Source organism: Aulostomus chinensis, chromosome 17 (assembly GCF_037954235.1).
Source record: "Aulostomus chinensis isolate RoL2024-O1b breed Wild chromosome 17, RoL_Achi_v1.0, whole genome shotgun sequence".
Classification (NCBI taxonomy): domain Eukaryota; kingdom Metazoa; phylum Chordata; class Actinopteri; order Syngnathiformes; family Aulostomidae; genus Aulostomus; species Aulostomus chinensis.
In genome coordinates, this window is record NC_141336.1 from 13,694,400 (window position 1) to 13,717,865 (window position 23,466).

Here is a 23,466-nt window from a genome sequence, read left to right on the forward strand (position 1 = left end):
TTAACTGAAAGAGATTTTTCTCGGTCAAATTGAACTGAACCAAATATCAATAAGCAGGCGTTAACAAAGCAAAGTTCCATGACCTTTCCAGCGTTTTTCTTGTATCTTTTGTGGAAAAAACAAACAAAAAATAGAACAAACAACAACAACAACAAAAAACAGAATCTAGTTCAAGCTCGAGCCAAGATTTTTTTTAAGATCTCCAAATGTGTCAAAAGACATTTCTTCCCTAAAATTCTCCAATATTTCCGTGTAATTATTTTATTTTTGCCATAAAAGATTTACTTAGTTCCCGAATAGGATCATAGTATAGTATAGTATAGTATAGAATAGTATAGTATAGTATGTTCCTAATGACGTCATAATTGCATGATAAATGCTGGATTTATACTTGTAATAGAGTATTTTGTGTAGTACTGGTACTTGCCCAAAGACGTACCTCCCTTCTTTGTCTCTGGTGCGTAATGAGCGTGCGTCACGACTGTGCGCTTGGCTCCTTTTCGGCAAGTTCGCTTCGTGTTTGACACGCCGACCGGAGCAGCCAAAAGACTTCCTCCACTGTGAGCGGGCGTCTTTGCGGATTATTTTACAAGAAACTTCTCAGGGGTAGAACGGTCCGGGAATATTCGACATCTACGATGTTGGAATTAAGGACTTTTGCCCCTGTTCTACTCCTTGTCTTCGGTTTGGCGACAGTTTTGTCCCAGACTTCCGCACCTGCACCAGGTAGGAGTGAAAATCAGTCCTATTTCTATTGTCTAATGACTGAGGAATTCATTTCATGAAAACTCACCTCTTCTCTGAAATTACTGATAAAACACTGCCACAAATGACTCTTAAATTAGGTCAATACCGTTTCATTTATTTACAGTTTGGAAACAACAAATAAACTACGTACAGAGTTTGATTTATACTTCCTGCCGTGGCTACAAACATTATTTGTCTTAAAATCATTAAGAAAATCTTCAGTAAATTACATGTGAGCTGAAAAGGTAAATATGGATATTATTGCTACCAATGTGACTTTGTTAGTTTCATGTGTCAGCTAGAACAAAGAGTCTCTTTTCAGTTCTCTTTCAACAGCCCCCAGGTTTCTATCTCAGGGTAAAAGAATCAGGAGGACCTAACGACAAACAAGCCCCCCCCCGACTACGTTCACAGCACAATTTAGTAGATATTCAGGGTTTTTAGAGAGCAGCTGCTGTTCCGTGTGGTCTGCTGATAATAACATGACTGGTCCACAGCCTGTTTACTGAGATCTGTCTCCATGGAAAATACCTCCAGAGGATCAGCCACAGTTACAAAAACCCTCACTGTGTTCAAACCTCCAGGCCTCATTTAATCTGCTCCTCATTCGGTTCTTGGATAAGCTTGAAAGTCACTCCTGCTCTTGATGTTTGTTTGCTATTGTTTTGGGTGTAACTGACTCACGTTCCTCCTGTAGACTGTGAGGCAAAGAATGGGACAAGCTGTGAGGAATGTCTGAGAAACGTAGAGGTAAGGCTGCTTTTTTTTCTCTTTTTAATACTTCACTACGTGTGTGTGCATGTAATAGAAATAAAAAAGCGTCTCAGGTGTAGAAGACTCCCCAGCTAGTGGCTCCACCTCCACACCTGTTAGACTGGTTTGTGGAGAAACTGATCCGTCATCCTTCCCTATCTGTCCTCCATTTTTAACCTTTTGTGTGTGTGTGTGTGTGCGTGCCTAGGTGTGTTGCCTTGCATATCTCAGTACTCATTATTGTTGTCATTTGTTGGGTACTTTTATTTTTTTTTGCAGTGTTTATGGTGTATCAAAACAAAGACATGTGTAACCTATCCAGTGAGGACCATCCTTCCACCTCATTCACTCTGTCCACTCAACGATGCACGTTGGGGTCTCTGCTGGAGTAAGACTAAACAGAAATACACACACACACACACACACACACACACACACACACACACACACAAATGGAATTGACCCTATCGCATCCATGTTCCACTCTTCATTTGAAGTATTTCAGTCAAGAGCTGTTTTTAAAATGACTCTAAATGCAATAGTCCTCTAGATATTTGAAGTTTGTGAATTTACCTCGCACACATTTCACCAGGAAGTTGTGCATATACACTTTTCCCTTTGCAATTATTTTCATTACCATTTCATCTGATGACCGTTTCCTCTGTCAGTTAATCTGCTGGTTTTATGCAAGAGAAAAACGTCCGAAGTCTTGCTTTGACCGATAAGAAGCTCGGTTTTTAATTGGATGAAAAAAATGGAAAATGATAAATAATAATAATGAAAAAAAATGTCATTTTCTTTGGTAAATGTTTGATTTGCAAAAAAAAAATGGTTTCAGGTCTTTTTTTTTGCTTGAATGCAGTTTATACAACAAAATATTGATACTACAGCTGAAGAAAAGTTTTTTTTTTTTTATCTCTGACTGGCAGACAGGTGTATATTTCTATTTAGAGTTACATCAGTACCATCACTTCCAGTTAACTCTCGTCACTTAGATACACCTAAAATTCAACGAAATTACAAACTAAAACAGCGTGTCTGATTTCTGTACAGCTGCTTTTCAAAAGTGTTAAATGGTTCTGATTAATATTGATCATTATGAATCACTGAGTGAGTTGCCTTTTGTTTTAGTGAATGATAGGGAATTCATCGTGAAAGAAAATCTTTTAGGAGGAAAAAAACATACGTTTTTAATGGTGTTAAAATTTTATTATGGGAACTAAATATAAAAGAAGTGAAATCTCAAACGAACTGTAACGCTTCCTGTTCACTACTGGTTCCTGCCCGTGCCAAACAGGAAGGGCTCTTTGTGTTTTGTTTTTTAATGAATTTGTATAATCGCTGATGTCCCTACAGTCCACAAGATGCAGAGGAAGTAAAATAAAAGCTGATGATGACATGTAGGTGTTGACGTGTAAAATAAAGGAATTCTAATTTTCCTTCCATGCCATGAGCCTTTACTAGATTGGAACAAGCCCAAAACACCAGAGGTAGAAAAAGAGCACCCCTATGTGTTTATCTCAAAGAATTAGCGCCGCTCTGTCTTTATTCATGTCAAAGGAAAAGCTGTGAATGTGAATCCCTGGCTAACCGTCCTCGTGTCTATCTGTGTTCACCCTGCAGTGAACTTCCAGACCTTGATCATCACCTTGGCGGTGGTAGGTGGAGTCATCATCATCGCCTTCCTCATTTGCCTGTTCTGCTGCTGCAAGTGTGAAAACTTTGGGTAGGTCGGAATTGAGCGCCGGACCGTGCAGTCTGGCTGAGCGTAGAAATGTTGATGTAAGAGACTAAGCTGTGCCATACGCTTCACTTTTCCTATTTTGATTTAGCTACTTAGCTTTATCGACTGTTGATACCGTCAGTCACGTTTAAGTATTGAAGACGCAGCTGAGTTACCCAAGAACACACTGAAAATACAGATTAAATAGAGATATGGCATCATAACAGTGTGTTTTTTTTTTTAAATCCTCCAGTTTGTTCCTATTCTTATAGCAGCTGCGTTCACAATTTACCGCTATAATTTAGGCAAATAAGCAAGTACATTCGCAGATATTACTTAATGTGCTGACAGTTGCTGTGTCTAGCGCTCTGTGGGACTCTTAGATGAGATAAGATTGAATTTTATTAATCCCTTGGGGTGTTCTTCTTCCTCCCAGTCAACAACATGGCGCTGTATAAACAGGACAGTAGACAACCCACAGAGTTCAAGCGATAGTGATAAAATAATAGTCTAAGCTTTACGTTTTAAGCTTCTTTTGAAATGCATGAGGCATGAACAACATAAATAAAATACTTGTAATATAAGGAGAACAACCACAAAAAAATAGTTTTATTTGAATGTATTATTCCAAAAGGACAACTTTTATAAGAGGCTGAAATTAATATTTTTCTTAAATTAATTATAGAACTTTTTTTTTTTAAACCCTCAATTCTATTTGATTCCTCTCCATAAGAAGTTCATTTAATAGACATTTTTAGAGCTCAGGTTTTCCCAGTTTCTTGGATGTTATATCGTTTCGTTTTGCGTTTACCCAGATCCCTCCTCTCTCCACCCTTCCATTTCGGGCACTACAAATATCTGTCTTGTCCTTTGAGACTTGTACATGCTGAACATCACGCGCCCTTAGTGGCTTGTGGGATTATCTCCCATCAAAATATAGTTGCTAAACCAGAATCCAAATCATTTTGTTTTGAAGATTTGAATTGATTCTAAGCTCACGTCAAGTTCATTTGAGATGCTTCCGCTGAGGCATCTGGACGACTAAAGGTCAGGCTAACGAAGAAGTCAAGAGAGCAGGTGACGGGACTTCCATCGTATCTGTGCTTGTGACCTCTGTCAGAATCTTAGTTGTATAAAATGATGATCGATGTTATGATTTTCTTTTTGATACCGATTCTGATAACTGGATTTGTACATCGGCTCACAGATCGGCCCAAGTAGCCCAACCAGATGTGTGGGGGTCAACGCCAATACTGATACACAGTAGTAAAAAATTCTGGCAAACAATTCATTTGCCAACATTCTGTAGGTGTATATTTGACATAAATAGAGAAGAGAACATATGCATGAACACACATTTTCAGCAATGATCCCTCGCGTATGATTCAAATATTTGTGACAGAGAGATGCAGCGAAGCCAGAACATTTCACTGTTGAACAATAAATGACTTTAATCGTTCAAAATGTCATCAGGGCAGCTCTGCCTGCACTAAAAAAGTGTGCACATTGGCAAATGTCTGCCGTTACATAACCATCAATTCTTGCTCTCATCTTTAAAACAATAGTTGCCAGTGGAAACACAAAACAACTTCCTGTGTTTGCCACTAGAACCGGTTTGTTACTGTATGTCAGAGGTAATAAAGCTAGCTAGGGAGTAATAAGGTTTTGTTTAGGGGCTAGAAAATGATATGGCAATAGGTCAGTGCATATACTTGTGATAGCAATCCTGCATTTTTCATCAGTATCTGAAGCGTTTATGGTCATAAATCAAAACAACACTAAGAAGATAATGTTTCCACATCCTGTATATTTCTGTTGACTTGGTGTCATTTAGGTGTCTGTACTTTCATAACACACTGGAGCTTTGTGGCTCAAGAGGTACAGCGGGTTGTCTTTTAGTTGCAGGTTTAGTTGCTTGATCCCCCTGGTGTGTGTGTGTGTGTGTGTGTGTGAATAAAGACCATAATTTTGTCCATGTATTTGTGTACCAGATCCAGTCGTTTCGAGGCCAAGATGCAGAGACAGGCAACAAAGACAAAAGCCAAGCAAGAGGAGAGGTACAGAAATTGTTCTGTTCACATGAGTGTCAAAATAAATGTTTACATCTTCAGGTTTAGTTCACCAGATTTGGATTCAAACTAACTAAAAATGCAAAAAAAATGGAGTCTGACCTTGTTTTCAAAGTCACCATTTTTTCCAAGCGTGGTGGCAAACAATTTGATTCAAGAAAATTCTCTCACTGCGGTTCAAAGAACATTCACTTCCTAATTCCATGCTGTTTTCTTGAACATTCCCTGATACACATTTAATCTGATAAACTTCGCTGTAGACTGCCGCCGCCATCAGCTATCAGCTGCAAAGTGCAATGGCTCGCTCAATGTAGGATTGCTAGGTCTTATCCAGGATTGCTGTGTGCAAATTTGTTTGTCAGATTGTGTCAGCAGCTTATTTGTCATGCAAATCTGGTTCACATTAAGTTTTCTGAGATAAGAGATTGAGCAGGGATTTATATTTTTAACAGCACAAAGCCCTTAAACGACATGAGCCCTTGTTTATACAAAAAAAACCAACAGAATATTAACATATTTACAGAACATACAAAAGCCCTTTGCCATGTCTAATCCTTTTTTAGTACAATCAGGTAGATTCTTCCTATTGTTAAAACGTGTGTGTACTCATCTGATTGCCTGCAGTGTTCCTCCAGTAATGTGCATAATCTTCCATGTCGGTTTACTTCAAAACACAAAAGAAAAGCAGCATGATGAGGGACAAAATGTGCACGTCAAACTTGTGTCAGCTCAAACTGGTTTGTGGTCGCATGATGTTTGGGAATGTTTGAGTCTCCAAAAATGATTTTACTTGTCATCATGTGGCTAACAAAAGTTTTTTTTTTTTTCCTCCTTTACAGGAAGGCAGAAATGAGACAGAGGCATGAGGAAATCAGGAAGAAATATGGTAACTATCTCGCTCACTGATACGCTTTAATAGTATTTTTCACCCTCTTCCCAAAGGGTGTTTTTCTTAAAGCAGCTATGAGGACTTTTTAATCGACTTTATTGATGCTTTTATGTCACTGACATTGGTACAATCGCAGAGTATATCAGTTCTTTCTTGGGCCTTTTTAAAAGCCTGTTTTGGTGCTTATGGGAAATGCAGTTTTCCCTCTTGTAAATAATACCGCTGTTGTCCAGAGGGGGCACCAAAGTCAACATAAGCTGACAGTTCAGGGTAGCTGCTTTAAAGAAAAGCATTTTTTAAGGGGTTGAGTCTTTCAGTGATAAAATGTATCACAAACATACAATTTTAATATATTATTAAGTTTCTTCAAAGTCTGACTTGGTTGATTTTTGTTTTTTCTTCCCAGGTCTAAGTGGACAAAATCCATACTCAAGATTTGCATGAGCGTAACTGAGATTTAACCGAACCAACCCTCCTGTTTATTCCTAGCATACATCAAGGACACGTGTTGTGGCTCTGACATTAGACTTGACCTAAAAAAAAAAAATTTAAACTTAACATAATTTCCATTTTGTAAAGGCCTTTTCCGACATTATGCAGCCAAGTGAACAGGAATGTTGTTCTCACTGTAATGACCCAGGAGGTTGTAGCAAAAGCTAGAACTAAGACACATGTAGCAAGCCTTTTTCAACTGGGTTTCACTGTTATTTTCATAATCAATCTGCCTAGCAATTTCTCTGTAAATTGCCATTATAATTTCCAGCAGCCAGTTTTGTGTATGAATGGGTCCTGTTCTGTCTAAAAATCCAAACCCAAAAATACTTAATAGTAAGATAATTCCAATATTTGCAAAAAAAAAAATTGTGCTTAAAATTGCCATTCGGTGTTGCTGCTGATAAATCTTTGCAGTTCCTTTCAACACTTACGCAGTCCAGTGGCACCTACATGGTTTGTATAAGTCTGATTCAGTTGGTGTCTGAGGTTTATGGCTTACGAACTGTTCTTTCCTTTTGCTTTAAATCCGTCAGTTTTACCAGTTTTGGCTGCTGCTTACTGTAAAGATACAAAATCATAACCTATTTCTGTACATGAAGTGATTATAATTTCTTGTTTCAAATGGAGCAGTTCCATTTCTGAAGTGTATGTTTTTTGTATTATAGTTGCATATTCCGTATGCTCCATTTTAAGGTGTGTGCTGTTTTTCTTTAACGTATAAAGTTCTGAATATGCATGCATACTATGAGGTTCAAAGGAAATTGGCCACCTGATTACTTCATAATTTAAGATGAATGTAATTCTCCTAAAATTGGACTGAAAACAGATTACTTGTATATCTTGTTAAGACACTTAAAACCTCATAAAATGCTTTCAAGTAATATACTGGGTCTTTTTTTCAACTCTTGAGAACCTGGCTGGCACGTGCATTTACAGGAGAAAAACAAATCATTATTTTCGTTATCCTAGCTCAGAAGCTAAATGTGATATTCTGAAATTAATCATCATTTTTCAGGGATGACTTATTGAACTGCATCATTTTAATTTTAGTTGTGACCTTCAAAGAAAGGCCTTTGGTATTAATTCCCATACACAAATACCGGGTATTCATGAAATGAAGGTGAATTTCCTAATGATTCGAATAAAAGTACATCTAAATCCACATCGCTGAATTGGTTCCTACACATTAACACAAACCGTACCTTCACAGTTGTGAGGTCTGTCTCTTTTTCCTTTACACGGGAACAAACTGCATTTGCAAGAGGGTGAAAGCGTATCAAAGTATTAGAAACTAATTTATAATGAGGGCCTCATGAAATGCATAATTATACTGTATAATGAATGCAGTGGTAGTGAAAGCAGCGTTCGTCACAGAGGAAGTCCCCTTTCGTTGGTGCCTTTGTGAACATACATTTTAAACACAACCCTTAAATGGGCAGGTGCGCATGAACATTACTTGCTATTTTCAAATTTTTCTTGGCCAAAATAACAACTTTTTAGGTTATTTTTTCAAAATGTAACATTTAGTGAGCAAGTTATACTCCTATCTTCTTAGATAAATTTTCTGTTTAGGGTATACAGCTGGCTGCACGGTGCTGTCGCCTCACAGCAAGAAGGTTCCGGGTTCGAGTCCCGGCTCCAGCACGGGATCTCTCTATGTGGGGTCTCCATGTTCTCCCTGTTCCTGTGTGGGTTCTCTCTGGTACTCCAGCTTCCTCCCACAGTCCAAAGACATCAAGAGAGGACGAGGCTGATTGATACTCTAAATTGACTGTAGGTGTGGCTGTGAGTTTGAATGGTTGTCTGTCTCTATGTGTTGGCCCTGTGATGGACTGGTGACCTGTCCAGGGTGAACCCCACTTCTCACCCGTTGATGCTAGGGTAAGCTCCAGCCCCCCCGCGACCCTCAATATAGGAATAAGCGGAAGACGATGGATGGATGGGAATACAGCTAAAATAATTAATATGCCAACATTTAAAAAAAAACAAAAAAAAACATTCAGCTGATTTTGTTCATATTTTTATACAGTAAAGTAACTTGTTACTACTTGTTGATGGTGACAAATATTACGTGTTCATGAGACCAAAAAACACCCCTCTGAAGGAGAAATTGTTTGTGATTCTGTTTGCATGGCTCACGTTCACATACTGGACTATATATTTATAAATTTAAAGAACGGAATTCAAGTAGATTCAATCCTGTATGAGAATATTGGCTACATTTGCTGTACAGGTTCTGTTAAAGGAGTACTGTGAGGTTCTGTTACCCCCATGGGTTTTACAGTTCGCGTGATCGAGGATTCTGCATAGGTGCGCGCTCCCGAGTCCGCGCTCCCGCGATTTACAAGTCACGTGGTCGCCTCGGATCCAATCATTTATTTGTAAGAGCGGTCCAAAGCGCGCGCCCGTGTCTGGAGGAGACGAGAGGACAGAAGGCGGTGGGGAGACAAAAAAAGCCCAATTAACAGTTTATCCCGAGAATCGTCTCACCAAATCAAGCAGGCATGTCAGAGGAAAAGCCAAAGGTGAGATATTATGCTTCATACTGGTGTATTATTGCAGTGATGGCTCAGTCAATCTACTGCCAAACCATTTCTCAGATGTGCAATCTAAAATGGCCTGGTTTGCACGTTTCTCTGAATCGGCGCAGTGTTTGTTTCGCAAATGAATGAGTTCCCGCTCACTCGTATTTACTTTTATACACGTTTATATGGTGAAAAAACATACCGACATAGACGAGATATTACGCTACCAACCGCAGACTCAAAGATTGTGAGCAGTGGTGGAAGTAACACCGTGATTGTCATTTGCGGATTTTTTTTCTTTGTCGAAATAGGACCACGCTCTGTCCGCAAATGCCGCAACTGCAGCGGCGACAATAGAGCGCTAACAGGGGTGACGCACCGATGTAAAAAGTAAAGTAGCCGTACCCACCTCGTTATAGTCGCCGTTTCCGTGCTTGTTTTGTCACAGTACATCAAAACAAAACTGCTAGCAATGCTACCCGGTTAGCTTAACTGTGCATAGTTTCTGAAGGGCTGGCGTTCCCACCACCTAGCCCGGAGCTAATCGTGCTAATGTTAGCATCTGGGACTGTTCGGCAAGCTACATCTTCTAAGGGGCCTTCCTTTTTTTGCTTATTGTATGTTTGTATAGACTTCAGTGTTTACAAACATGATGCACCAGCTAATAATGTGCTCTCCACCAAACCTGCATTTTTAAAATGAAATTAGCTTTTGAGGTAACTATTTAAATGCAACGTTAGCTAGGTTAACTTAGCAGTGTGTGCTAACGTGATAAGTTAACTTTATTGCTGAAGGGCTAGTGATTTTGTCTCGTAAGTTATGTATGATCTCCTTTGAAGTTCTGCAATTCTAGTGTTACTGATCGGTTTAATGAGTGTTCCATTTAATTTTCTCTCCACAGGAGGGCGTTAAGACCGAGAACGATCACATCAACCTAAAGGTTGCAGGGCAAGATGGGTCGGTGGTCCAGTTCAAAATCAAAAGGCACACACCCCTCAGCAAACTAATGAAGGCGTACTGTGAACGACAGGTGAGACTGTCTCTCATTGATTCTATATCTTTGATTATATTGTGATGCTGCATCTTGATTTATCGTCATTCTTGTGTTGCTCATGCAGGGTCTCTCAATAAGGCAGATCAGGTTCAGGTTTGATGGCCAGCCTATTAATGAAACGGATACACCTGCACAGGTAGGACATTAGAATTTAGGCTATTCCACGTAATTAATGGTTGTCTGTTTTCACCTCATTGAACATCTGTTTCTCTACCTCCCTCAGCTGGAGATGGAAGATGAAGACACCATAGATGTTTTCCAGCAGCAGACAGGCGGTCACTGCTAAGCCCCTCCCACCTTATCGACAGCCACCCTCAGACCACACCCTCTGCCATCTTCACTGTTCTCCCCTCTTCATTGCTCCTCTCAGCCTATCATTATTATTATTATTATTGTTATTATTATTATTATTATTATTTCCTCAGTTTAATGATGTCTGTCATGGTTTTGTTAGGGGGTGGGAGGGGGTTTGGGTGGGGGGTCCTTCAGCTGTTCATGTACTGTCTCAGCCAGGACTGCGTATCATCAGTCTCTCTGCCAGCCAATCAGGACATCCTAACCCTCTGGCTGCACAGGCTGTGATTGGACCAACAGCTCGTTATGGCTGTTCGTAGTTTTGTCCGTGCTTTTCTCTCATTCACTCTCCAGTGAAAGCTTTGGTATCCAGTAGTTTGTCACGGTTTTCATCCATCAGGGTTGAATGTGAGTCTCCTCCTCTTTTGTCCAGGGGTCATTGTCAGTGGACACGTTTTGAAATGGAAGCACTATCTGAACTAAACACACACCTGCCTTCCATTTCAATTTGAGTTCTTGTGCGTTTATGTTTGTCTGAGAAATGACTCCTGCTCTTCTGTCAAAATGTATTTTAATTCTCTGCATTTTAGGGGCTTTTGCTACATAGTTCTGCGATGTTTTTGTAATTTTGTTTTCTTTTATGAAAGAATACCCAGGGGGCTTGTTGAATTTTCTGTACAGAAGTATCAGGATGGATGTTAGATAAGTGTTGTGGGGCTTGGACCAGTACTCCCAACGACCAAACTTCTGTCTCATATTTGAAGTACTTGGATCACGCTAAAATCAAACTGCAGGGTCAAAACAGACACATTTGTGGGAGTTTGTATTGTGATTATTTGCTTCCTTTTTGACTGCTACTAATTGAGAGAGGTTCTTTGCGGGTATCCGCGGTATTGATGTGCATTCATTTCATAACAGGAATTTGGCTGTGCAGGGAAGTACACATCAAGGATGGGGACAGGCTGCTTTACGCGGAATTTGTTAACTTAACTCAATTTTCTGATAAAGCAAGTCACTGGCCAGTCCCTTTTTTTTTTTTTTCCTCTTTTCTTTTCACATGCGGGTTCTGCTTGTCAGTTTGATATTGGGTGAGGTTGAAAGTAGAGGGTGGGCTGGGGGGGGGGGGGGGGGGGTGATACTGGAAGATATTCCTCTGCTGTTCTGGGGTCAGCTATCTCATCTCTGTCATCGTTGCAGATGTAGACCGGCAGGGCATTTGATTCTAGATGTATTTTGAGAGAGGTGGTGGATGGGCAGCTTCCAGTTTGAGGAAAGATATCTGCAACACGTCAGTATGTTAAAAACACTTTTTTTTTTTTGAAAAAAAACAACACTTCACTGCTATGTCAACTGAGGAGCTGAAATTTTCTTGTGTGTAAATGGCAAAAGTTGCAGACCACCTGTGCAAACACCTTTTGACTGCTGTGCAAACGGTGGAGATGTCTGAAGCGGCGAGTGTCTCCCATGTTTAACATTTGGGACGGTGATGCATGCAGTTGGTTGCATATGAGAAGGGCAGGGAGATCCAACAGTGGAGTATGGGAGGTACATGTTGTGTACCCACGGGGCCCCGTTCTTTGTACGTGATCTAACGAGTTCGCTTGGTTGACGGTCTGATGTGATCTTGGAATTTTTTTTAATTTTTTTTTTCAGGTTGTGGAATCTGGCTTCGTGGTCATATTTAGTTCAGGCTGCACCTTTCTTTAAAGTTAATGATAAATGGGTGATCGTCTGACATTTCTATATGAAAACCAATACACTATAAATTTACAGCTAAGGTAAAAGAGTGGACATCCTTTTGCAGAATCACATTTTTTTGTGGCAAACTGCTGTCATGTAGTCACTAGCAGTACTTTAAGTGATGCAATATACGCTCCAATAGTAACTATATTTTGTGTAATTGTCATGTATCCAATCTCCCTTCATATGTAGATGCTCCTTAGAATTTTAAAGTAATTATGCCCTGCTACAACACAAAGGCGCCGGTCTATTTTTAAAAGATTAGTGTCATTCCAAGAAATTTGAGATGGCGCCGCCGCAGCCCCGCTCGCTTGTTACCCCTCCCTCGTAGGTAGTCGTCAAAACGACGTCGGCCTCAGCCGTGTCTGACCGTGGATGCTCTTCAAGATTGCTTCTGCTCTAACAGTCACAGTTGATCGTGGTTTCCTCTCATATTCAACATTTCTTCAAAAGAAGAGCACACTTATCCAAGACTGATCAGCCTTCCACCTCAGAGAACTGAGTCAGGTGGATGAAGATCTTTTTAAGACGGCTAACGTATTAGCTAAACTATGAAGCGTGTGAACAACGGGGCCCCTTGTCATGTTATTTGTTTCTCTACTGATTTGTACATTATTTGTGGTCTTTTACTACTGTATACAATAAATATAGTTTGGTACTCAGACTTCTTGTCCCAGGTTTAATTTTTTTTCCTATTGATCACATTAAAAATAAATAATTGATGGGATATTGGGATATATTGTATATAGGCTTCACTGAGGTATGAAGTAAATGGCATTTTTAAAGGTTTACTTAATACAGACTGACAAACTAGTTCCAAATTACATTGTTTGAAATTAAATGATATACAAAATTATTAACACAATTGTGAATGTTTAAAATTGTAAAAATTAAATCCGACATTTACCATGAATTGTAAGTCTTGGCTTTAACACGCACACAATGATGAACAGTAAAGAAGTACATTTACTCCTGATTTGAATTGAAGTTAATCTGAGTGTCGGTACTGAAGTATTTGCGTTTTTAAATATGAAGGACTTTAACTCAATATCAAAGTATAAATATTTAATTTTAAGATTCACTACATTTCAATGAAGGTTGTTTTTATTTTCAAGCCTGAATCTATGCATTTTTTTTTTTTTTATGTGACTGGCCACAAGCTGTCTTCTGTTTTTTTCTCAGATAAAAAATACATTTGATATCCGGTTTGATTTAATTCCGTTGTTTCTACAGGTACCAGGGTTGCGTGGCTTGGAGGTAGGCTGGCCGTCAAGCAACTGAAGGGTTGATGGCTCAATCTTCACTTCCCCCCGGGGACCATGTCAAAGTATCCTTGAGGTACTGAGCCCCTCCTGGTGGCCCTGCAATGGACTGGGTCCAGGATTGAACCCTGCCTCTCACCCAATGTCAGCTGGGATAGGCTCCCTGCAAAATGTAAGCGTTTCTGTAGGTTTCGTGTCATGGTGGTTCTCTGGGGTCCTTCGTTACAGCTGGTTGTTTCAGAGAGCAACATGGTTCAGTTTTCATTAGGAAAATAATACAACATTGTGTTGATGATACACTGACTGACTGACTTCTGAATACTTATGTATTTCTAACAGAAGTCCTCCATTACTTAAAACGGCAGAATGAGAAACATTCACTTGTAGCTGAGAAATATTTAACACAAGTACTTGGCTTGTGTATTTTTTCCGCTACTCATGTCCCTTCTCACTTGTCGTGCTAACATTAATTTATATATATAGTCGTCGTGTCGTTCCTCACGCAGAACAGGGTTTCAAGTCCCACTGGAACCATTGCTGCTAAAAATACTCCAGAGTGGAAACTTCACATCTGGTTTGGGTAACAGTAAGAAAGCTAGGTGGCGCCACTGATCCACAATACAGTACTTTTACTTCACTAAGAGGAACAAAGGAGCGCGTAATCAGGTTAAAAAAAGATGTTGCTATCGAAACCATTCAGTTACAAAAGTCTATAATTAACCCTCGATCTCATCTGATCATCTCATGTTATCACTACATTCCAGATAAACCAGACAGTGGAACAATGATAAGGTACATAAGTAGCGGATGAGTCAAACCAGGAATAAGGAAAAATGTGGTTGAGTGAACAATCTGTCTGCTTTTGAAACCATCAGTGCAACATCAATTCCATACCTGGAAGGAAGAAAGATGAATGGATAGAGAGACGGAGGAGAGTGAGGTGCCATGGTAACTAGTAAACTAATCTATGTGTGGTGCGTGCTGCTAATGTGACTGACATGAGGGGGAACATTTGACTTGTAAATGTGCTGGTTGGGTGGATGGGAAGATTCTGAGAGATCTGACACCGGCTGAGATGCGGCTGTGTCTCGCACAGATCAACAAATGGATCTCGGAAAGTTAAAGTGGATAATCGCTTGACTGCAAAAAACAAGATTTAGTCACTTCAAGAAACAAATGCAGCAAAAGTAGTAAAGTACTTAATGGCACACTGGTCCCTTTAATACTTGATTTTTTTCAATTTGTAGGAAGGTACAAATGTGTGCCCCATATTCATCAGATATAAGGAAAAATGTTTTTTTTTTATTACAATGAATCGCAACAAAAATCACACAGGCAATTACAGTTAAAGGTTTTTTTTTATGTGAATGAGAAAAATGACATAAAATATTGCCTTATTTCATTTTTTAAATCAGTCAAACTAACTGCAATCGCCCACTGCTGGGTTGCATTATTTTACCCTCCTGATTCTTGATCAGATTTCTCAACTTGCAGTACTTTTCTGAACTTTGAGAAACGTTTTCTGACACGGTTCATGTTTTCTCAGATTCTAAATTCTGGGACAAAAGCTAATATGATAATTAGCCATCTGTGCATTAGTGGACCAAAGGTCACAGATGTTCTTCAGTTCCTTTAATGCTCTGCTTATAACAGTGCCAAAAAAGAAACAAAAAAACCCCATCAATCTTCTATCCTCTCATTCGTGTGCATAACAGCCAAGGAGGAGTTTACCTTTGACAGACAATTACTAAACAATCAAATCTTGTGTCTGTCTGCTGGTCTGTGAGAGCAGACGGTGGAGCAGCTCATCCCTGTGGCAGGTCCGTGTCATCAAAGGCGGTTTAAAGGGAGGATGAGAGACAGGGTGGTTAGTGATTTGCATGACTCCGGTGTTTAAAAGGGGGCTGCAGGTGCAATATTCTCCACTCAGATGAATGGATTTCTCTCTGAGCACAGATGATCCAGTACGCCTTTGACAGCCTGAACTGAATTTGCTGACTTTTATTCGGAGTTATGATGTGAAAATGCTTGCTGGGATCTATTCATTGAGAAAGTGAAATTCAAATGGAAATACTTTAATATGGAGTCTTTTGTACCAGCTGGCAACTAAAACAAACCGGCTGTTGGTGATGTCATCGCTGATATTTGTGCAACTCCTTCTCCTGGGCCTGAGGGTCATTGACGTGACCACTGACGCATGGAAACAATGTACAGGTACCGTTTAACTTTGTCTCTCCTCGTGTCAATTTTTATTCCATCAGTTAACTTCAATTCATCAGTTAATGATTATTTTGTAAATGGTTTATGGTTTCTTTTAAAACCTGGGAAACCCCTCCAGCTAAAATTCTTTTGGATAATTCCAACTGTCTGCATCTGCTTACAGTACAGTGGGAGTGCTTGTGTGTGCAGCATTGCGTGCAATTAACATCCGCAAACAAGTACAGACATCGAACGTGGTTGGGATTCCATAACAATTCTATACACATCAGAATATCAGGTCGAACAGGGTGCATGTTTATGTGACGTCTCAGGGATTTGAGACTCATTTTCCTCTACTATTCGTCCTTCGCTTTCTTAATAACAACCCCTCCTAAAATCTTATAGCCCAGCCAGCACCCAGGGCTATTTCTCACACACCAGGATGGTCAGGGAGTCAAGAACGCCATGACATTTCCTTATTAGTTTATAGCAGGGGGTCCCTCTCAGGAACTTGTGACCCTTGATCATAGATTTCACGGTATATATTGACCGATAAGGTATTTGTCCCTTCTTTAACTCCTAAGTTTGATTTGATTTTTAATTTGAAGAGAATATGTTTACTCATTATAGCATGGAAGTAAAACATGGTTTTGACAACTGACATTTATTGTGTTACTCCTTGGTAGATCATTTCTGCATACATAAGCCTGAGCCGTAAAACAATCCTCCTGAACTCTTTATTTGTTTATTGCCTTCAGACTCGGTTCCTCTAGATCTTCTGTCCTTTGTCCTTGAGAGGGACACCTCCAAACTCATGCCAGGGGTGCAGACCAGGCAGGCTGGAGGGGTGAGGGGCATACAAATCTCTAGCCCTCATTCTTCCATGAGCTTCCTCTCCTCTCAGTTGCTGGTGAACTGTGACTTCTTCCCCCAAGAGTTCTCCATTGTTGTGACACTAAAAGTTCCTCACATGGCATCCGAGGTGAGCATCCATCGCCTCCCCCATTCATTCAACAACAGGATTTAGTCTGATCTTGTGTCTTAGTGCTGTGTCAAATGTCCCTGTTAGTTTTCAGCATTATCAGTTATCCTGTTGTAACGTAGCTTTAACCGTCTAAAAGCCTGAGCGTTTCAGTCTCGTCTTGTTCAAAGAAAAACAACTAATTAAGTCTTATTTGGGTCAGAAGGAACTCTTATTTTAGTCTTGTTCAATTCAGGAAAATTGACCCAGATTTCTTTGCTGAGAGCCACGACGTGTCTTTTCGAGTATTTTTGGGACAGCCGATTTTCTTTTAAATTGAGTCTTAGTTGTTTCAGACTAAAATACTCATCAGTATGTTAATGTTGATCTAATTGTAGTCAATGAAATCTGAAAAAGGGCGGTCAACGAAAACTTCTAATCGAGTTTTTGAAGATGAAATTATCATGACTCTGATCATTTATGCAAGTGTAGCACCGACACCAAAGTGTTACCAAAACTGTTAAAATGAAATTCTACTGCACTCTACTAAATAAACTAAATGAACTATAGTAAAATGAAAGTAGATAAATGTGCTTCCAAGTAAGAAAAGTGAAAGTACTCATTAGATGGCAGAATGGTCAAGTCAGGTCTATTTGGTTACATTATACTACATTATGATTAATTCTTGTGTGTTGGTGTGAAAGGAGCGCATGGATTTTAGTTAGAACTTTTGTTTATATTGTTGGGGAATTATACTCAGTCAATAATTAAATGTTTTCAAACTGCGAAGTCTGAGAAGTAACATTTGATAATTCAGTAAAAAGAAGAATATTTGCCTCTGAAATGCTGATTGGACCTCAAAGTCAAAATATTAAATATGACAAATATTTACAACCCTTGATGATTACATTGTGCCTGAATATTTTTTTCATTTATTTTTCAGAGGAGTGAATACATCTTTGCCTTGATCGAGCCAAAAAAGCTAGAGCGAGGATCTTTGGATGGGACAGAAGAGGAGCAGGAAAAGGACAACGTTCCCAAAAGTAATAGAAAGACGGGTGTTAATGGAGAGCAGCACGATGGGGGGAAGACTAGTGCAGAACGTGGAGGGATCATCCTGGGACTCAGGCTCTTGAGAAACCGCCTTCACTTCCATGTAAAAGGTCAAAGCGGGGTCACGGACCAGTGGGTGTTCAGAAGCATTCAGCTGGCTGATAACCAGTGGCACACTCTCGTTCTGTCCGTTGCTAGCCGACGTGTCCGACTCACAGTGGACTGCAGCTTGCCACGAGAAATGTAAGTTTTCTCTTTTTTTTTTCCATCTGACTGCTGCTGCTGAGTAAACTGGGTGGGTACACTGTCTGTCTCCTGCTGCTCTCCTTCTGAATTCCCTGGAGGGATAGTAGATCCTTCACCACAATAGTGCATCGCTTCAAATATGCTCACACCCCCACAGTCATGTCATAGTGGCCTGACAATGTGTGATAGATGTTTTTAGTGGAAACTCCCTCTGGCTTCCATACGGGCGGAATATCAGCACCCATATAGGTGCTGTATAATACCATTGCTGTTAGATTTCCCTGCACCAGGCCTAAAGTAGACTTTTAACTGCAGATTCTTTGTTTACTTACAGAAGACGGCTGTTAGAAATAATTATGTTTTTTTTGTGGCAACCAGCTCTCCCTCCAGGCCTTTCCCCTCAGACCTCAACATTCAGGGATCCAGATTCCACATTGGCAGTCGGGGGAGATGGAAAGGATTGTTTTCAGTAAGACATCCTCATCAATAATTCGCTTCAGAATCATTTTAAATCCTATCTGCAATGTTTTTTTGTTAAAGCTGTCTTTTCTGTCTCAAGGGTCTGCTGCGTCAGTTGGTTCTGGTGCCAGGTTCAGATACCACTCATCAGCTCTGCCCCTCCTCCAACCCCAAACTAGCAGCTCTGTCCGTTCCACCGCTGCTCTTAGATCTGCCTACCATGAGAAGGGAAGCTGATGGTCATCTAACATCCTACGGTAACACGCCCTATCACCTCCGTATGAGCAAAGACACTATGTACATGTTTCTAAATAAACACTTGTCTTTGTAACAGAGGAGCAAGTATCGGTGGGCTTGGAGCAGCCGTGCTCAGAGCTGCTCCAGGGTCAGCTGTGGTTCAACCCTCTGAGGAGAGGCCTCTACCTCTGTGACGGTACAGCGTGGATCACAGTGCTGGAGGGTGAGGCAGCTATCAATCACGCATGTTTTCTTTCATCTGGTTGTTAGTTTGAGAACCAACGATATTCTCATCTCCCAACCTATACAGATCATAAACGTCTGGATTATGTGCTGGAGCATCAGGTCCTCGCCACCAGCTCAGAGACACACGATGTAGAGGTAGACATCCACTCGCTTATTTGTTGTCTGTACGCTCAGGTCCACTCTGCACTCATAGATAATGAATCCAAAGACACAGGTGAACATTTTAATTTCTTTTTTTATGGTTAAATAGAGAGGAAAATCACTACTAGGAAGAATGTGTCACTTATAAGTGTCACTTATAAGATTTTGGTACAAAATGTATTTTGTAGACCAATACATTTTTTTAATGTTACATAAAATGATGATCCACAACGTTTAAGAGCACTTTTCATCCTGTTTCATTTCATCTTCAGGTATTCCAAGTACCTGGCATGGGTCTGATGGCTGCTATGGCTCACCGGTCCACATCCTTCGGTTCTGCTGTGTATCAGTGGACCCACACAGGTTTCCAGCTCTACCAGAACATCAGCACCCAAGGAGCTCTGGCATGGAGACACTTCCACATGGGGAAGAAGGTATGACGGTAAATAAAAGAAGGTAAAATATGGAATCACTATCAATTCCAGGTTTTTAAAACCTTCTGTTTTGTTGTTTTAGACATTTCTGGTGGTGTCAAACTCTGGAGGAGAGACAGCCAATACTTTTAACAAAGAACCAGAAGCAGACTTCTCTGTCATTTATAAATGGAGCAGAAGAAGAAAACAGTTTGTGCGGTTCCAGACTCTACGGACCCACTGTGCACGGGACTGGGAGGCCTTTGACATCAATCAACAAACCTATCTTGTTGTTGCCAATCACAGGATAGGTAATTAAAAACTTATTCATTCATTAATACTGGAAAAATGTCAATATAAAGTATTTAATGATTTAATTTGTGTTTGTTAGGTAACAATAATCACACTATTAATAGTGTGGTCTACAAGTGGAACAAATTAACCAAGTCATTCCAGGCTCACCAGACGCTGCAGACCTCAGGCGCCTACGACTGGGAGTTCTTCACGGTCGGACCGTACCATTTTCTCGTGGTGGCAAACGCTTTTGATGGAGTGACCACAAATGTAGACTCTGTCATTTACATTTGGGTCAATGGAAGTTTTCAGGTGTTCCAGACAATTAAGGTACGTGAACAAAAATGTACCTGAAAGTACCAAAGAAAAACACCACAGCCACAATACACTAGGACGATGTTTGCAGGTGACTTTAGTCTTTTTAACTACACGATTTTCGTGACATTTGTCTGTTCATCAGCTGATTTCTTCTGATTATGAGTATTTTACTAGAAGGAAGGGAATAGAAACAGGAAGAGATAAGATTTTAATTAATAAGATGGCAAGCAAGGAACGGGTGTGTCCATGTGTTTAAGACAGGGCCAAAAATAGGCCCGAGCACATGTGGCTTGTCATGATTTGACTGAGCGATATCCCTGCTTTGACATGTAACTGTTAGTGAATCTTACATTTTGAATCAAGGCACTTTTGAGGTGAGTGTTGACACATTGATAGTCACCCGAGAAACCATGAAGAGATCTGTAATTTAGGGGAATTCCACAGGTGGATGTGAGGATTTTGCAAGAACAGCTCGGGGCTGGTGGAAATTAATCACCTGAAACCATTCATGAATGATTGAAAACATATAATTTTGGCACTTATTGTACATGTATTACTCTTTAAGTGGTTTATCTTCCTCTACTATCTCATAAAGCAAGTACAGGTGGAAATTACACATTATCATTTTACTGACTGGAAATGTTTTGTTATGTTACAAAGAGTCATAGGCCAACACAGGCCTGTGTAGCTTATGTAATGATCCTAAAATCTAACATCTTTCATGCCTGCACCACGTGTTTTTGTATAACCTGATTATGAACTCATAAAATCCCTAGTCAGCTCTGCTTAGGAGGTACAGTTGTCAGTGGCAATTGTTTGTCTGCTCATGCACAATTATACAAAAATTATGAGGCCAAGTTTCACTTTGAGGGAGCAGTATAACATGGGTCAAAGGAAGAATCCATGGAATTTTGGGGCAGATCTGTTTACACTGTAAAAAATGTCATGTATTTGCATTGGATTTTGTAGAATTTACCTTATTGGAGCATCGTGTTCCTTAAGGGTCCTCCAGTTCAACAGTAAAACATGGTGGATGGCAACTAATATTAATTTGCAGTTTTTATTGACAACAGCTTCTGGAAATTAATTTCTGAATTAATGTTTTATGGAAATATCAATATATTTACAGTCTGGTTAAATTTAGGCATTAAAACACTTGATCAAAGACAGGAAATCATAATGGACTTTGAATTTTAACAATACTTATGTGATGTTGTTGGACCAGGGTTAAGGTCCAGGCATGAAATATACTTCTAATTGACATGCAATACTGATTGCCACAGAATATTTTAAAACCTTTTATTCATATTTCTTCTAAATTAATTTATCCCATCACTGTTCCTAAGGTCAGTATGTTGTCTATTCAATTTTGTATTTAGGTGACATATAAAACAAGGCAACTATAAACTATAAGAACTCTTTATAAGGGAAATAGATCTGCTGCTTTAGAGTTTCTCGACATAATTAATCCTCTGTGTTTTTTTCTGTCAGCTGTTAACCTGGAGTTCCAATACAAAGAGCTACTGATTCACAGAGTGATGATAATTCTGTTTAGTCAGTTTACTTTCTATGTTTAATAGCTGTTGTTTCTCACTGTCAATCCAGACATTCTGTGCCACAGACTGGGAGATGTTCCAGATTGGCAGCAGAGTCTTCTTAGTTGTTGCTAATGGACACAGACTCCATGGTAACGGACCGAGTCAGTATGCCATAAACTCCACCATCTATGAACTGGACATGAACGGACAAATGTTTGTGCGATTCCAGGATATTGTCACCTACAGGTAAAAATACACAAGCTTCAAAGTTCAATGTATGCCTGTTCATCCTGAGTAACGATCTCAAGGTATTTCAGTCTCTCGTCATCCCTGCATACCTCCCTCCCTCTGTCTCTCTCTCTCTCTCTCTCTCTCTCTCTCTCGATGTCTCTCTTTCTGTCTCTAGTGCGGTGGACTGGGAGTTCTTCAGCCTCGGGGAGGAACATTTTTTGGTGGTTGCAAACTCCTTTAATGGGGAATCGTACTCTCTCAACAGCATTCTATATAGGTACTGAACTTGTCATCAACACACATCGTGCGATAATTCAGGCATCTTGATTGCCTTTAACTTAATGAGATCATCTCACAGACATACTTAAACACTGTTTTAGAACAGATGTATTTTTTTGACGTGGGAAAATTTGGGATGTTTTGGAAATTAGCAACTGTAAATACACCACTTATTTCTTTCTTGTCTTTTTTTTTTTTTTTTTAGGTGGCAAGGATATGAAGGCTTTGTTCCAGTTCATTGGCTCCCAACTATTGGATGCAGTGACTGGGAGTTTTTCAGCTCTGAAGGAGAATCTTATCTGATTTACTCTAGTGCCAAGGTGCCTCTCTCCAAAGTATTCAGGCTGAAAACATACTGAGCAAAAATGTGTGTGTGGGGCTTTGTGTTTTATATATATATATATATATATATATATATATATATATATATATATATATATATATATATATATATATATATATATACCTGTCCTTCTCTCAAACAGCATCCAGTGTCCATTTTTGTTCGAAAATTATTGCAATAATGTTTAAAATGTGTGATTATATTTAAGTAAATGTATCTTTAAATTACAGTTCAACCTCTCATAACAAGGGCTGTAGAAACTAGTGAGAACACTGAGCTCACAGCACATTTTATCATGACTCTCTACAATGGACTGGCAACCCCTCCAGGGTGAACCCCGCCTCTTGTCCGAAGGCTGCTGGGATAGGCTCCACCCCCCTGCGACCCTTAACAGGATAAGAGGTAGAAAATGGATGGATGGATGGAGGAGTTTACAATTAATATTTACACATGGGGGGTTTCCAAGTCTGACTATGTTTTTTTAAGAATCAAAAAATAAAATTAATTTCAATAAGTGGTGGTTATGCCATAGGACAAAAGCACAGCAAATGTAACTTAAGTAAGTTAAGTCAAATAAGAAACCTAAGTGCCAACGGTTAAAGTTGTCACTTGTCAGTCTGTAAGATTATAATCTTACATGCTGCATCTATGGATGTACTGTATTTTTTAACAGATGTGTGCATAATCAGACAGAAACTGCTTCAGCTAAATGAGAACACTGGGATTTGTATCTCTCTGTAAAGGTATTCAAAAACGGATATTTAACGACTGGTTTAACTGGAATTAAAGTTCTGTAATTGAAAACTGGACACCTTGTTACTTTTTTTCTTTTTATGAGAAAATGTGGCAGCAATTTATTGAAATAAAAATTAAAAAGTATAATTATCATGTTGTGTTGTATTTGTTTTGTGTCTTCTGCCATTTTCATTTGGAACGTTCAGGGTGGCAAACATGCCC

General features: G+C 39.6%; 3 protein-coding genes across 3 annotated transcripts; all 3 read left to right on the forward strand.

Annotated features, from left to right (window-relative positions):
• The first annotated feature begins 479 nt into the window (after positions 1-479).
• On the forward strand, positions 480-7,830 carry pttg1ipa (PTTG1 interacting protein a). The gene is made up of 7 exons (XM_086183331.1): positions 480-726; positions 1,445-1,497; positions 1,780-1,888; positions 3,124-3,226; positions 5,215-5,280; positions 6,132-6,178; positions 6,588-7,830. Exons 1-7 carry the CDS (start codon positions 639-641, stop codon positions 6,623-6,625), a joined length of 504 nt encoding a protein of 167 aa, XP_086039457.1. The 5' UTR covers positions 480-638; the 3' UTR covers positions 6,626-7,830.
• Positions 7,831-9,062: 1,232 nt separating this feature from the next.
• Positions 9,063-11,660, forward strand: sumo3a (small ubiquitin like modifier 3a). The gene is made up of 4 exons (XM_086182094.1): positions 9,063-9,201; positions 10,103-10,231; positions 10,320-10,391; positions 10,479-11,660. Exons 1-4 carry the CDS (start codon positions 9,181-9,183, stop codon positions 10,539-10,541), a joined length of 285 nt encoding a protein of 94 aa, XP_086038220.1. The 5' UTR covers positions 9,063-9,180; the 3' UTR covers positions 10,542-11,660.
• A 4-nt stretch (positions 11,661-11,664) lies between these two features.
• LOC147246391 (thrombospondin-type laminin G domain and EAR repeat-containing protein-like) lies at positions 11,665-23,357 on the forward strand. The gene is made up of 14 exons (XM_086182093.1): positions 11,665-13,723; positions 15,651-15,765; positions 16,509-16,732; positions 17,655-18,007; positions 18,389-18,479; positions 18,570-18,726; positions 18,804-18,929; positions 19,017-19,087; positions 19,366-19,527; positions 19,610-19,817; positions 19,898-20,130; positions 21,724-21,902; positions 22,063-22,164; positions 22,372-23,357. Exons 1-14 carry the CDS (start codon positions 13,694-13,696, stop codon positions 22,523-22,525), a joined length of 2,205 nt encoding a protein of 734 aa, XP_086038219.1. The 5' UTR covers positions 11,665-13,693; the 3' UTR covers positions 22,526-23,357.
• Positions 23,358-23,466: the final 109 nt, after the last annotated feature.

Bases quoted from the DNA above. Each gene is read 5' to 3' on its own strand.
- pttg1ipa (XM_086183331.1), top strand. From the start codon at position 639: ATGTTGGAATTAAGGACTTTTGCCCCTGTTCTACTCCTTGTCTTCGGT. The intron at 1,889-3,123 runs GTAAGACTAAAC...TTCACCCTGCAG, and splicing joins ACGTTGGGGTCTCTGCTGGA to TGAACTTCCAGACCTTGATC. The intron at 6,179-6,587 runs GTAACTATCTCG...TTTTCTTCCCAG, and splicing joins GGAAATCAGGAAGAAATATG to GTCTAAGTGGACAAAATCCA.
- sumo3a (XM_086182094.1), top strand. From the start codon at position 9,181: ATGTCAGAGGAAAAGCCAAAG. The intron at 9,202-10,102 runs GTGAGATATTAT...TTCTCTCCACAG, and splicing joins TGTCAGAGGAAAAGCCAAAG to GAGGGCGTTAAGACCGAGAA. The intron at 10,392-10,478 runs GTAGGACATTAG...TACCTCCCTCAG, and splicing joins AAACGGATACACCTGCACAG to CTGGAGATGGAAGATGAAGA.
- LOC147246391 (XM_086182093.1), top strand. From the start codon at position 13,694: ATGTCAGCTGGGATAGGCTCCCTGCAAAAT. The intron at 13,724-15,650 runs GTAAGCGTTTCT...CTTTTGTACCAG, and splicing joins GGATAGGCTCCCTGCAAAAT to CTGGCAACTAAAACAAACCG. The intron at 22,165-22,371 runs GTACTGAACTTG...TTTTTTTTTTAG, and splicing joins CTCAACAGCATTCTATATAG to GTGGCAAGGATATGAAGGCT.